Source organism: Anthonomus grandis, chromosome 6, assembly GCF_022605725.1.
Source record: "Anthonomus grandis grandis chromosome 6, icAntGran1.3, whole genome shotgun sequence".
Taxonomy (NCBI): domain Eukaryota; kingdom Metazoa; phylum Arthropoda; class Insecta; order Coleoptera; family Curculionidae; genus Anthonomus; species Anthonomus grandis.
Genome location: NC_065551.1, coordinates 7983578 through 8000208, shown reverse-complemented (window position 1 = coordinate 8000208; position 16631 = coordinate 7983578). Strand labels below are relative to the sequence as shown.

The following is a 16631-nucleotide window of genomic DNA, read 5'->3' as shown; positions in this document are numbered from 1 at the left end:
TCCCATGGCAATTTTTGTCCCCGTAAAGAATATCATTCCACGATGATTTGTTCATTCAAAGCGTTTTAAAGATGTTATGGAACAGGTTGGATTCAAATTTTCCCCTATGTTCGAGTGTAGCTGCATTAAATCGACAGTAGAGGCTCCCTGGTTCGGTGAAGTTTATGCTTGAATATATTCGAAGTAGTTGAGTAGTCTACCACGACCACAATGTACTTATTTCCTACTTTTGATTCTAAAAACGGGTTGGCAACGCCAATAGCAATCTTTTAAAGGGATTTTCCACGATGTACTGGCGCAGCAAAGCCTTCTGTTTTCTCTGCGACCCATTACTCGCTGCAGATGCAATGCACTTCCTGCACGAAACCCTTACGTCTGCCTTTCTGTTGGTCTAGTAAAATCTTGTCTGTGTTAGTGCATCTACTAGCTTAGGTGGAAATCCTAGTAGTAAGACCTGCATAATTTAATTATCGCGGAGTAGCATCCAACGAATGCTTGCAGTTCAACCATTCTTCAAACATTACCATAGATTTCTCCAGGGTGAAGTAAAATTATGCAAAGCAATATAATAGGCGAAAGGTTCTGTTTACTTCACAATCTTTTTTTTGGGTTGGGATTTTTGAAATAAAGATTGTGAAGCAAACAGGACCCTTCGCCTATTATTTTGCTTTGCAATCTTTAAACGTTTCATGATCCCTTCCGGGACATCTGGATGTTACTGACTAAACGTGCAAGATAGACTTCCAATTTTTCAGATTTTTGACACCCATTGGTTAACTGCGTGTGGAGACATGTTTTAGGTGTGTTCGATCCCCAAATACCTTACCAGGTGGTAGTAGATATCAGCGGTAGTAACACTGCATGAATGAATGTCCTTCTCCCTGCAGTCGTTTGCTTTTGCAGATACTTCAAACTGACGCTGATAAATACTTCATGAGGTAGTACCATCAGATTGATGCGGGTTGGTGCGCAGTATCTCAACAGATTCCGTATTGCCACAAACTTTGCTTTTGTTGCTCACTGCTGAAGGTCTACACAGCAGATCATCGAAAGTGTTGACGTCCAATATTACGATTTTTAATTTTTTGAATTTTACTAGATCCGGTTCTCTATTAATGAAATGATTCATTTTTCAAAACTTCTTATTTCTTTTCAGAATTTTCCACAACTTAGCTTCCAGACCTTGCAAAATGCTTGACCGATTTCTTTTGGCAGCATTTTATTTCTTTAAATGTTGTTAACAGTTTCTTAAATGGCCGATATCTTCTAGCCTTGCCAACAAATTGTATTATGTGTAGAGCAATAAATGCCACAAGAATATCATCATTACTTTTATGGTAGGCTATTTATAGGAACTAAAACTAAAAAATATTTTTAGAGAAAAGATAAATGCCCTACCTGGAGGTGCGGGTTGTTCTCCTTCTACTGCTGATGGTGCTCCTTCTGCACTTGGTGCACCTTAAAAGAAAAAGTGAAAGTTATCCATTGATATTGTTTAAAAATAAGAAAATAATTTTTAAGAGATTGAACTTAAAGGTATTGAGGAGCATATAAGAAAGCATATATGCATGACTTTCGCACGCGTTAACTTACTTATTGGTTAATTAACTTTTTGACTAAATTAGTTTGATTTTTAGGAGTAAGTAAGTTGATTTAGTTTTATGGAGCTTGTTAGTTAGAGAGATTATTTTAGGTTGTGCGTTTCCAAAGTGTATGTGCAGAAATAAAGAAAAATATCTACGTCTAAAAAGTGATAGTTTCCATTATGGTCATGTCTAAATCGCGTCTAAATCGCGCACAAAATACAACATCATTAAAATTATGTTTCCATGATTGCTTTATCCAAATTTAATATTTTAACGTACTTTTAGGCTATAAATAATTGTTCAAAATTTGAAATATTTAAAATATATAATATATTCCATTTAAAATTAGGAAATTAAGACAATTTTTCGTTAAACTGAAAATTACATAAGATAAGTGAATATGTCTGTTAAAAGTTGTAAATGTATTTGCGAAGCTTGTTCGCTAACCGTAATATGTAATCTTTAATTAAGCTCGCGGACTATCTCTCAAAACATGACAATGGTACGCTTGCAGCGGACTATTGTTTTTCGGCTTTGTAAAAATAGAGAGCGTTGATCTGCCTTTTTCGTTGCAACTAAGAGTTTGTAAATAACCTTGGCACAAAACCAATGCCTTTACCGGTATCTAAGTCGGTTAATCTTGGAAAAAATCATCAGAGATGGAACTTCACTTTTTGTACCCAATAAATTACTCAAAGATGGAAGAACTCTTTTAATACACCCCGCTGTCTATGGCATGACCAGGAGATCCTTATAACATCACACATAAAAATGGTCCTTCGGATCGGATTAACGTGTAAATTGCGTGTTTTGAATGCTGCAGCAGCCGAACAGTTTGTAGCCGCTAAACAAGGTTAGTTTCTTGCTAAAAATCATTTGAAAGCCAGCAAACCCTATACAATATTACTTATGAAGCTAAACGTTACCATAACGATTGAGTTATTTTATTAGCCTAGATTTGTCCAAGCTGGTCTTTTAAACTATTTAAGCTTAGTAAATCTTAGATTCTTTCAATTTTATTTTCACACTCTCATACTTTAAATGTTTAACCTTATTAGCCTTTTGTTTAATTGCGGGTGAAAAAAAACTTCTGTAAACCTTATATGCAGAGTTTTGATAAAATTGTTCTGTAGACCTCATATGCAGATAGACATTAGATACACACAGATATTTTATGGAATTTGTTCTGTATATCCTATATACAGACAGATTTTCCTTAACCTACTCTGTACACCTTATATACAGAGTGTTTACTTATCCTTAAACCTATATATTTGTATGATTTTTAAATCTTTTAATAATTTGTTTTTAGTCTCATAATTTCAACCTTGGATCCTAAAGATTGATTCATTTCTTCTTATTCAATTTCTTTTCACATTTCATATTATTATTAAAATACAAAGACTATCACTGCACTGTTTTAATTTAAAAAGTATTTCTGCTGAACAATATCTTATTCAAGATGGCTGAAGCTTGAACCCAAGAAGAGCTTTTAGCCAAAACCAAAGCTGAACTAAAATTTCTTACAACCAAGAGAGGCCAACTTAAAGCTTCACTTACTCGTTTATCCACATACTTAAACTCTTTACCTACTTCATTAACCTCAGATATTCTAGTTCAAATTGAAACCCGTTTAAATGTTGCTACATTCACATTAAAAGAGTTTGAACAAATTCAGACAGGTATTGATAATCTGTGCTTGCTGCATAATCTGCCAGATGAGGATGATCAAGATGAGGTCAGAAGTGATTTTGAGGAAAGATATTTCTCAACAATTTCAAAGGCCAAGCATATGTTACAACCAATCGAGCCTATCGAGCTTGATAATCTTCATCATAATCCTGAACAAATTAACCCCATTAATAATAATTCCATCAATTTTTCTACCAAATTGCCTCCATTATCAATTCCTGAGTTCTCAGGCTCATATGAAGCATGAACCCAATTCTTTAAAACTTTTGAGGCTCTAATAGACAAAAATATGTCTTTAACAAATGTGCAAGAAATCTATAATCTCCAGTATGTACTAAAGGGAGATGCTGCACAAATTATTAGCGCCCTAACAGCAACTGATATCAATTACTTGTTTGCCTAGAATTTGCTAAGGGAAAGGTATGAGAACAACAAGGCAATTATACATGCCCACATAGAAGCCAATTTCAATTTATCATTCTAGCTTAAGAAAATTTCTTGACAGTTTCCAAAAACATTGTAGATGAGTTACTTATTATATTGGGTATTACGTCACTTATAGCAAAAATCAATTTAGAAATTTTTTATCTCACACGCTCAACAATTATTGAAAAGAAGAAGAAAATAGACTTATTCACGTATTTAAAAGAAATATGAACTTAAATCTGTAACGATACCGTTCGATATATTTAATTTAATTTAAGTTCAATAAGTTTTAAATACAATAATTTACTTGAGGTATAATAGATTTTTTTATATACCTAGGAGCTGAGGTTCAATCTATTAATCTCTGAGCTCGTTTCTTCTTTTCAATATCCTACCTAACTTTGTTATGAATATTATAATTAAAAAAACGATAAAATACAACAAGAAGACCTACTTTTTTTTAAAAAATACCTAATTTGAACCAACGTTTCGGTAGTTATATCTACTACCGTTATCAAGGTAATTAAAAAAAAATAGTTTGTCAAACTATTAATAAACCGTCAAATCATATAAAAAAGTATATAAAGTATTTTCGAATTAGGAAGAAATTTTGATGAGACTGGATTACTAAAAATTTGAAAGATAAGTATATTTTATTTTTAATTTAATTTAATTTTACTTTAATTACCTTGATAACGGTAGTAGATATAACTACCGAAACGTTGGTTCAAATTAGGTATTTTTTAAAAAAAAGTAGGTCTTCTTGTTGTATTTTATCGTTTTTTTAATTATAATATTCATAACAAAGTTAGGTAGGATATTGAAAAGAAGAAACGAGCTCAGAGATTAATAGATTGAACCTCAGCTCCTAGGTATATAAAAAAAATCTATTATACCTCAAGTAAATTATTGTATTTAAAACTTATTGAACTTAAATTAAATTAAATATATCGAACGGTATCGTTACAGATTTAAGTTCATATTTCTTTTAAATACGTGAATAAGTCTATTTTCTTCTTCTTTTCAATAATTGTTGAGCGTGTGAGATAAAAAATTTCTAAATTGATTTTTGCTATAAGTGACGTAATACCCAATATAATAAGTAACTCATTATGAATTCGTCACAACAATACAGATTTTACTTAACATTGTAGATGTTTAACAAATTTGGGAGAAAATGTACATGATTGGAATACACCTCTAATTTATTTAATGAGATCCAAACTTAATCAAGTTACTCGTAGGGAATGGGAAATCTGGTCAAAAAATACTTCGACTTTAAATCTTACCTCTTTTCTTACAGAGTGTGTTAGCGCACCGCTAAATCATAATTGTTAAAATCTATTAATCGCGCATGTACTACACATATTTGGTATATTCTGGGCACTTTACCAGCAAGGTAAAGGCAGAGACAATTGACTAGCAATCGGGTTAAGAACGACGTGAGTGCCGGATCTAACAATTTTACGAAACCTAAAATAAGGACCTTTTAATTTGTATTTGGTTGTGAGAGCAAGGCTTATGAAGTTGGTAGTTATATAAAGGGACGTCCCTATCTACAGTGAAGATAGAAGACCAGTGGTAAGTGCCCTTTACTTCAAACATTTAAAACCATGTGTGTATGTAACGTACAATTCCTTTGAACCATATCATTTACTAAAATACAGTCCACTATTACATTTTCTTATTATATCTTCATGGTTGTGCGTTAACAGAGTGTTATCACTTAATGGTTACACTCTGTAACACTCTATTGATTATAAAATACCTAACAACCCTGATACAAATTTTTATAAACATCATGTCACCATACAAGCATTTACTCATACGGTTTTTGAACATAAATGCCCTATTTGTAAAAACAATCACTTTGCTTATGCTTGTAAAGATTTTCATAGTCTATCTTTAAACCAGCGTCATAATGAGGTGAAAAGAGTAAAACTATGCATCAATTGCCTGCGTCTGGTGCATTTCACTTCAAATTATAAATCCAAGCATTTTTGTAGAATTTGTAATCGCAAGCATCATTCTTTGATGCACTATTTCCCCAAATCCTAGGCTACTGACCCTACAGCTAATTTTAATCCCAATATAGTAAATAAGCCTCAGCAAACGACTCTCCATACCCAAACTAGGATAGATAACTCGAAAAGCTATCAGAGTGAAACATTGTTTGCAGATCGTCAATGTGGCAATGTCGATATAAAGGTACTTGAACCCTCTGCTACTTCACAGAAAAATGATCAATATATTTCTGATGTATCCAGGAATAAGAGCTTATTTTTTGAGAGTCAACCCTCAGACCATATTGACACTGCACAAAGTATTTCAAAGGTTGATTATGGTCTGGCTTGTGCTAACTCCGCTACAAATACCTTCGTATTTTTATCAACAGCCTTAGTTTATGTTTATGATGCAAATTCTCAACCCATTCCATGCAGAGCCCTGCTAGATAGTGGGTCTCAATCGAACCTAATAACCAAAGATTTGTTTGATAAACTAAACGTTAAATATGAAAGGGTTAATATCCCTTTGTGTGGAATCAAACAAAGATCTACCTTCATCAATAAAAAATCTTTATTGACTATTAAAGATCTAAACAGAGCCTATAAATTTGATATCTATGCTTTGGTTATTGATAAGATAACATATAAATGTCCTCAACAAACAATCAACATTTCCAAGTTCAACCTTCCTACTGACATTGCTCTAGCCAACCCCACATTTTTCCAGTCTTCGGAGATACATATGCCTCTGGGAGCTACCTTGTTTTATGATTTAAGTTCTTTAGGCAAGTAAAACTTGGGAAAAATGGACCTTTTCTTCATAATACTAAACTTGGGCTGGGTTGTTTCTAGCCCTATACAAATTCCTCTCAATTTATCTAGACCCATGTCTTGTTTGTCGTTGTCCAGCGACATCAAACTAAAAGCAATCTCTTGAGAGATTTTGGAAAATAGGGGAGCCTATTAATGAGAACAATAACTATTGTCTAGGAAAGAACTTGAGTGTGAATGTCATTTTGCCAAAACTGTTTCCAGAAAAACTTTAGGAAGATTTGAAGTAAGCTTACCGTTAAAGGAGATTCATTCAACTATTGGCAATTCCCTAGATGCTGCTGTTAAAAGATTTTTAGCTATTAAGCGAAAACTTCAAAGAAAACCCGAACTTAAGGCACCTTATCCCAATTTATTCATGAATATGAAGCCTTGGGGCATATGACAAAAATTGAGCCCAGTAGTGATACCAGAGAGCCTATTTGTTACTTACCACATCATGCTGTAGAAAAAGTAGATAGCACTACCACTAAGCCTTAGAGTAGTGTTTAAGGCTTCCTCCAAATCCCCCAGTGGTATTTCACTTAATGATGCTCTTATGGTAGGTCCCATTATCATCCAAGGAAAGATACGTATTCAGAAGTTGTGGCTTCTTTAAATATCCTGGAATGCATCTGTACCTCATGATTTCCATAAAATTTGGACTAATTTTCTCAACCAACTATTGAATGCTAATACTCTCAAAATACCTCTACAAGTATCCTCACGAAAGTGTGTCGATATACAAATTCATGGGTTTTCCGATTCCTCCATCAATGCCTATGGCGCCTGTATATATATGCGATGTGAGGTTTCCGATGGAACAATCTCTTGTAACCTACTCTGCGCCAAATCTCGAGTCGCTCCCTTGAAGGCCGTTTTCCCATCCAGGCTTGAGCTTTGTGGTGCACATCTCTTAGCCAAAAAAATAAAGAAGGTTATAGAAACTCTTAACTATCCTGTAAGCAATGCCTTTGCGAGTAGGTGGACGCTTGAACCGTGCCAAAATAGATAATAACTATAAGCACCCTACGTTAATTCCATATAAGCCTCCATTATATGCCCTTATCGTTAGGCATGAACACATTAGAAATTTACACCCTGGTGCTCAAGCCACACTTTCTTTCATTAGACAATGATTTTGGCCACTGCATGGCAAGCAATTAGTAAAATCTATTGTTCGAAAATGCATATCTTGTTTCAAGACAAATCCTCGACCATTACAAGCTTAAATGGGCGATTTGCCCACCCCCCGAGTTAGGCCCTCTTCATGACACTGGCGTGGACTATGCAGGCCCTTTTCTGCTAAAAGATTCCAAATTTAAGAATAAAAGAATTCTAAAATGTTATATTTGTCTATTTGTTTATTTAGCGACCACCTCAGTGCATTTGAAGTTGGCCACTAAGCTTAGCACTCAATGTTTCATTGCTTTTTTTGCATTGTTTTTTATGTAATTATCTATATTCCGATAATGGATTGAACTTCATTGGGGCTAACAACGAATTTAAAGCTCTTTATGAAACATTAAAAGGCAAGAGTTTTCAGGATAATTCTCCCCTCTATTACGAGGAATTTTACACCTCGCTTGTACAAATGGAACCCATATTAAACTCTCTAATCGCCCTCTCGACAAGCATCCCGAGCTAGATGTGGCGGACGTCGCTGATAACCGTCTCTCTAGATATCAGCACATTCAAAAAATGTCGCAATATTTTTGGACTAGATGGTCTGCCGAGTTTCTGCACACCCTCCATCAAAGATATTAATGGAAGTCCGGCTTGAAGCATTCTGATTTACTGTGTTCACTCGTTCTGTTAAAGGAAGATAATCTGCCCTCCCTGCATTGGAAGAAGGTTAGAATCGTCGATCTGCACCCTGGAATGTACGTGGAATAGTGCGGGTGGTCAGTGTTTAAACTAGCAATTGTGTGATTAAGCATGCGGTTACCAAAGTGTGCCCGTTACCTATTCAATATCCTATCGAGGAAGACTTTAGCGATAAATAATATCTCGAATTTAGGTCGTAAGAGTTTGTTTTCGTAAATGTTGTTTTCTTGAACATTAGCTCGTATTGTATGTTGTGTAACAATCCTTACTTTAGATTTTTTACTCATTAGGTTATTCAGTTCATTGACACAGCTCATTTTATCTATCTCAATGTAGTTTTTGTTCGAGTTGAATTTAATTTTTTAACTTCCTTAGCATGTGTTACTACAGTACATCTTGGTTAATAGTTGTTAGTCATTTATATATATGTAGATTTATATGTATGATGATTAGTTAAGAGTAGTATTTTTATTGCTAATCCGCCCATATCTGATTTAGGACTTAGTTTAATTGATCATTTTGATGTAATATTTCAATTTCTTTTATTTTGAAAGATACTGGAATCTTTCGAGGGTGGCGGCATGCTAGAAAATGTTAATGTATTTGCGAAGCTTATTGCTTAACCGCAATATGTAGTCTTTAATTAAGCTCGCGGACTATTTTAGACCCCTGTCAAAACATGACAATGGTACGCTTGCAGCGGACTATTGTTTTTTGAATTTGTAAAAATACAGAGCGTTGATCTGCCTGTTTCGTTGCAACTAAGAGTGTGTAAACAACCTTAGCACAAAACCAATGCTTTTACCGGCATCTAAGTAGGTTAATCTTGTAAAAAGTGATCAGAGATGGAACTTCACTTTTTGTACCCAATAAATTCCTCAAAGATGAAAGAACTTTTTTAATACACCCGGCTGCATGGAGGTAAGTAACACGCGGCATCGCCATTCGGGAGGCCGTTCGTGTTTGTAAATGTAACACGCGGGCTGGCAGCATGAAGGTAAGTAACACCTGGCATCGCCATTGAGTATCTTTCGCCATTGCGCAGAAGTTGTAAACATTTCTCACAATAATATAAATTGTATTGGAATAAGCTTAGAAAAATGGTTAATAAAATATTTAACGCTATTTTTCATGTCACAAGAATTAAAAAATGTCAAATAATAAAACTACTATTTTATGTACCGTATTGATCTTATTTGATGCATTTATTATTTGCGGCTGAACTTACAAGAATAGAGATATCTAAGTAATTGATTTATACAGATAAAAAAAACTAGAGAGGGTTTTTTTTTAACTTAGATTGTAATATTAAGAGATATTTATTTTCACGCTTAATTAAAATGCTGCTTAAGCCAAATGGAGTCAATTTAAAAATATATATAGGCGTCTGTTGCTTTAGTTCCACGGCAACCCCACGCCTTTTGCGAACTCCAAGAAGTCGCCGATAAGAAGCAGCTTAGTCAGGAGCAGAATCATCATTTTTATATTATAAATTCAATTGTTTTCTGTAGAATAAGTTAGTTGTAAGCTCAGTATTGTAAGACGAATTTATGTCGGTCAAATTTTATAATTTTAATAAAAAACTTTTTTTAAAAAGTTAAATTGCGTTTCCGTAACGTAACATATATATATGTATATAATATATATATATATATATATATACAGTGTGACCCATTTGTTTTCGGGTCACCCTGATAAAAAGTTTAGTTTTGGCGCGATTTTGCTCGGGTTTTTTTTTTTAATGTTAGGTCCAGAAAAACTGCATCATTATAACAAAAAAAAATCTGCCATGCAAATTCCAAGGCTTACTAATGTCAGTTTTTAAGGGCCAAATTTTAAGAAACCATGCTAGGCATTTTTTTAGCAATGAATTGTGCACATCACTGGATTCGGCATCCCCCAAAACGGCCTTATACCAAATTTCACCAAAAAATATTAAATAATAACAATTTTATGTTAAAAAAAAATGCGTTTTACTTCTAAATTGTCTCTAAAAATTATTGAAATATTGAACTCTATTGTATCTAAAAATTATTGAAATATTGAATTGTCACATTTGACATCTAACTGTCAAAAGTGGTAATAGAACGTGTTTAGATAGTATTAGTAATCATGGAAAATTTAAATTTAAGAGAAAAAATTGAAATTGTTCGTCTTGTTGGTGGTAATACGCATTCGATGAGAGAAGCTGCCAGAGAATTTAATATTAGGCATCCTGATAGACCAGTAAGTCTAAGTACTGTGCAACGTGTTAATAAAATTTTCAATGAAACAGGATCTGTTTCGAAAAATCTACTTAAAAAGAGACATAATGGACGGCGTGGGCTCAGAAGAAATGAAAATTACATTTTGGAATATTTTAACGACAATCCTCGAAGTAGTGTCAGAACGGCTAGTTTGGTCCTTAACATCCCCAGAGAAAGTATAAGAAGATGTTTGCAAAAAAATAACATAAAAGCATTTAAGCCAATATTTTTGCACACCTTAGAGGATGGTGACCAGGCAAGAAGATTAGAGTTTTGCTATTGGCTTCAGGGAGAATATTTAAACAACAGAAACTTTCTAGATGAAATCCTTTTTAGCGATGAAGCCACTTTTACCACAAATGGCGTAGTCTCCAGTCAAAATTGCCGCCACTGGTTCGTGCATAATCCAAAATTTATAATAAATGCAAGGAGACAGGATTCGCAAAAAATTAACGTTTGGTGTGGAGTATTAAGCGACAAAATTATTGGCCCTTTTTTCTTTAATGGTAATTTGAATACAATTGAATTTTTGAATTTTCTTGAGAATGAGTTTTCGAACGCATTAGAAGATTTACTTAAGATATCACCTTAATTTGAAGTTTCAATTAGATGGTTGTCCTGTCCATAATGCTCGTTTAGTAAAAGACTGGTCAAATCAACATTTTGAAAACTGTTGGATAGGACGAAACAGTCCTTTCGTTGAGTGGCCACCGAGATTCCCTGACTTAACGCCACTCGATTTTTTTCTCTGGGGCTTACTTAAAGAAAAAGTGTACAAATCAAGACCTCAAAATTTAGAAGATCTACAAGTCAGAATAATCCAGGTTTGTTCAAAAATTACTCCAGAGCAAGACCGTAAAGTTATTTTAAATGTAGGCAAAAGGAATGTAAAATGCATAGAAAGCAATGGTGGATTAGTAGAAATTTCAAAAATTTAGTAGCGGTTAATTTTTAATTTTTTTGTTTATTGTTTTTATTTTATTTGTATTTATTTTTGTTGGTTTATTGTTTGTTTTTATTTGTATTTAGTTTGGAATTGTTATTTGCTTGTATTATCTTTGTTCAATTTGTTTTTTTCATGGCTATCTACACATTTTTAAATGTAAATAAATGCATAATTTTTCTTTTTATTTTTTGTTATAAAATTGTTATTAATTAATATTTTTTGGTGAAATTTGGTGAAATATAAGACCGTTTTAGGGGATGCCAAATCCAGTGGTGTGCACAATTTTTTGCTAAAAAAATGCCTAGCATGGTTTCTTAAAATTTGGCCCTTAAAAACTGACATTAGTAGGCCTTGAAATTTGCATGGTACAATTTTTTTTTATAATGATGCAGTTTTTCTGGACCTAACATTTAAAAAAAACCCGAGCAAAATCGTACCAAAAATAAACTTTTTATTAGGGTGACCCTAAAACAAATGGGTTACACTGTATATACTCGGATATATATATAAAGTATATAGTATAAAGTATATATAAAGTAAGTAAAGTATATATATATATAAATATATATATAATTATTTTATTAATTTAAATTTTGTTTACACATCTTGTAATTATTTATTAATTTTAATGATTGTATGAAAGAGCTGTGTCCTACACTCCTACAAAAATTTCCTGGATAATCATTAACAATATTTTAGGAATGGAAAGAAAAAATGGAGGAAAGTACAAAAACTAATTGGTCAATTAAGCAAACAATTGAAACTATATATATATATATATATATATATATATATATATATATAGTTTATATTATGTTTCATAGTTATTAATCCTATTGTGTGTGATTATGAAATGGACCACTATAAAATTTAGTTTCTTCTATGGCTTTTTGAAAAGTCGGTAAAAAAAAGGATAACCATTTAAAAAAAAAGTTTATTAACAAAATGAAATTAAATGTGTAATAATAATCATAAAAAAGGAAATAGTTATTTCGCTATTTTTCTGTCACTCAGTCATTTATTGTTTTCGACACATTTGCCAAGCGAATGTGGTGCAACTGGCTTTTTCTTTCCCCATTTACCTTTACCTCCTTGGAATCTTCTTTTTCCTAAAGAAAATAAGAATTAGTATAATTCCTCATTACAACATATTTTTGAGATTTTTAATAGCCATACCCACTGTAGCCATACCTGAATATTTCGAATGTCTTCTTGCTATGGCTGTAGGCTGCACTAATATTTTTTTTCCCTTTCTAGTTGTTGGTAGATGACTTGGCTTATATATTGTGTTTTTAAAAGAAGTATGCAATAAACTTAATAGTTGAAGTGGTGTTTTAGCATTCGAGTGGTAATTTTTCATTAATGCTTCTATAGCCGGTTGAAACCGTTGTGGATCGTCTTCCAAATTCTTTAGTAGTGTGTTTTTGAATTGATCAATAAATTCTTTTAATTTCTCTCCTGTTTCTCTTGCATCAAAACCATTCTCAATATCCATAACACTTTTAGTAGTAGATTCTATTGAATGTGTTTGTTGATTGCTTGGTGCAGCTTCAGAAGTATCTAAGAGCCCAATGTATGGTAGATGTTCAGCCTGAGGCTTTTCCAGACAAGGTTCTTCTAACAAAGGAACAAAAAAATTTGGTGGTGCGTCATTTTCCGTAGCTATATTATATAATATTTCTTTGCTTCGAAGGGTTAGTGTATTATAAGCAGATTCAAGTTTAAATACATCGATGATTGCCGATTCATGTTTACAGATCTTTCCCGAGTTGCCAACCGGACATGAACAGATGCCGATACTCATATCCACAAAATAACTTAGATTGGGATCAGAATTACTTTTAACTAAATATTGAAAGTTGCCAGGTACTTCGGTAATGTTTTCTTTATTTACATCCTTGCAATCTGGCAATAACTTTAACATTTTTGTTCGATCAAGTTTTCCCATTATAACATCTAATATCCTTTGTATATAATACCTACTAAAGCTACTCGTTATAAAATCTACTAGTTGGGTAAGACTATAGGCCTTTGTTCTTTTAAGAGGTATATCTTTAAACAGCCGAAACATTATTTCAACATAATTGTTCGTATTAGTGCCCCGAGTCATGAGATTTTTGCGGTAAAATAAACATCATAACTCCTTTGGCGCCAAATAGTTTTCAATATATTTATTAAATTTTGAATAATTTTGGGAAGATTTTATAAGGACTTTAATATTTTCTTGTACATCTTCTTCTTTGTATGACATTAAAACTGCCTTGAACATATTATATAAGGTTTGGCGGTGGTCTTTTTCGACGCCATTACGCGCGCTCAAAAGCCATTTCCAAACTGCTTTGAGCACGTGAAAAGTGCATAACAGCAGTTTTGAATTCGGAAAAAACTCTTTAAGCACATTTCTTTCCTTTAAATCATCGTCTGTAATAATAATACTAGGTGCTAATTTATAGGTTAATATTTCCAATAAATTCTTGACTCCTAAATGAAAGAGTTCTGTTTTCTCGGACGTTGAAACAAGACAACCCAAAGGAAGTCCACCAATCGGGGATTGTGTAGCAAAAAAATAAACTTTGTGGTTATCCACATCACAATTGCCAGTTGAATCTACAAAGATGATTTCAGAACTTTGTAATACCGATTTACCAACTCTTTGCATAATTGGCGTACTTAATGCAACTATATAATGTTCGTCTAATTTATCAATTTTATGGGGTACATCAGACTTTGTTAGATTTTGTTCCAAAAATGAAAGTATTTCATTTTTATTTCTAGGGCCAAATTTATTTGCGAAATTAACTTTCCATAAGTACTTGAAATCATTTTTGGTGGGAAAATTTGCTCTATCTGCAGACATTATGCTAAAATTGTCACCATATTGTTCCATTTTATCAAAATTATATGTATAGTATGCAGATGCTACCGAATGACCTCTCTCAAAATATGTTAATATTTCATTTTTTGTTTAATTATAATAATTAACTGCGCACGACAATTAATGTTTTTAGATCTATGTTCCCGCTTTTTCTTATTACTTTCAGAAATTTTTCTTCCACCTCTGGTGTGAAAATGGCAATTATACATTCGTTTAAAGACATTAAATCGTGTCAATGAAGGGGGCGTTTCAATTGTTTGCTTGATTGACCAATTAGTTTTTGTACTTTCCTCCATTTTTTCTTTCCATTCCTAAAATATTGTTAATGATTATCCAGGAAATTTTTGTAGGAGTGTAGGACACACCTCTTTCGTACAATCATTAAAATTAATAAATAATTACAAGATGTGTAAACAAAATTTAAATTAGCTTTATCACTTGGTATCTTTGTGGTCATTGACATTTCGACTACGAAAATTTGACTTAATATTAATATTTTTTATATAGAGCCGACATATGCATTTCCAAAATGTTTTTAATAAACACCATATAGAAATATTTCCTAAATATTTCAATTTCGCAGTAGCACAAAAACGTTATCAACGGTGACAAAATATAAAAGAAGGCCCTGGGATCTATGTTGCTTGAACCCTTTAAAATAAATGACATAAATCCTAAACAAATCTAAAAACTCCTTGATTAAACGGGTATTAAAATAATGCCCAGAACGACAAAATCAATAATGACTCAATAATTATCAAACCTTTCTTTGTCGGCAAATTAGTCCGACAAAGAGCCGACAAGGACAACTCAAATATGTATGGGGCAACAATAAGTCTAATTCTTAAGTCGTAAGAGTAAACTTAATTATTATTAATGCTACTTACATCTACTTCTTCTTTATTCTTTAACTTGCAACGCAACAAATAATTTTTTTCTAAATAACAATAGCCATCTGGTAAGCACGACAAATCCATGATTAATAAAATCAGACAATACAATAAAATATGCTACCTTTCTAAAATCACGAAGACAAATAATGACTGTGCATTTTCCATGTTGCATCAGCTATTTTTCGCGGTAAAAAGTCTAATGCAAAGTAGCACTCGATATCGCCAGTAAATTGGCCAGCCCGCGTGTTACATTCACAAACACGAACGGCCTCCCGAATGGCGATGCCGCGTGTTACTTACCTCCATGCCACCCGGCTGTGTATCGCATGAGCAGGAGATCCTTATAACATCACACATGTCTTCAATAGTTACGTAACGTTACCTAAATTTAACTTCTTTTACTCAAAGAGTAACGAGGTTATTTAATGTTCCTGCTATATTGGGTCACCCAGTATAATAAAGAAAATAATTATAATTAGTTTTATTAAATTAGTAAAAAAATTATTGTACTTAATTTAGTTTTGTCTTTAAAATAGTTTTCCTTTACACATTTATTAAACTAGTTTGTTCTTCTAGAATTTCCAATATTTTTAATGAATTTCATAGAATTGATATTCGAATTTACTTTTATATTCCTTACATGAATTTTCTATAGAAAAACTGTTTTCGCTGTTCACGTTACATGTCTGCAGGAAGTCCCAGAATCGGCGAAGCATCAAAAAACCACGTATTATCTGTTTTATTTAAAGACGAAAAGATTTTCTCTTCGTTGAGTCAAAATAGCAAAATTATGCGTGCTGAGTTATCGACTCTACAAGCACACGGATCTTGACAGGCAATTTGCGTGATAAGTTACTTGTTTTTTCAATTCACTACCACTTAAGCTAGGCAAAAATCTTTTTTTACTATGAAAAACATGTTTCCACCCTCCACGCACTATCAGATTTTTCAACATTTTCAGCTTTTATTGAAGTACTATTTTATTAGAGATTACCCTTGCCTACCTCCTACTTAATTTATAAACTCCCTCCCTTTACCCTTTCTCTTATTTGTCCCCATCAATGCCTGAGCTTAGTGACATCATTGGCCAACATGATACTCAAATTTTCTATGATACAATTATAATTATATACATATATAATACAAATTTTCAAGGGGACTAAATTAGGTAACAGCAAGGAGTTCTAGGGTTCATAAATGCAAGTACTAAGGATGCAAAAATACTGTTTATAATAAAAAAAGATTATTGCTTAACTTAAGTGATACTGAGTTAAAATGCCGGCAACTTGTTACGCAACATTGCAAGATTCATCCATGCACTTGT

The 16631-nt window shown here is 32.8% G+C and overlaps 1 protein-coding gene across 9 annotated transcripts in view; it reads right to left on the bottom strand.

The window, feature by feature from the left end:
• The window catches only part of LOC126737758 (troponin I), a 66677-nt gene that overhangs the window by 2615 nt on the left and 47431 nt on the right, over positions 1-16631 (bottom strand). For all 9 annotated transcript variants that reach the window (XM_050442795.1, XM_050442796.1, XM_050442790.1 and 6 more), the window contains one exon: positions 1399-1458. In XM_050442795.1, coding sequence (XP_050298752.1) covers positions 1399-1458 — 60 coding nt within the window. The remainder of the gene's footprint in view (positions 1-1398; positions 1459-16631) is intronic.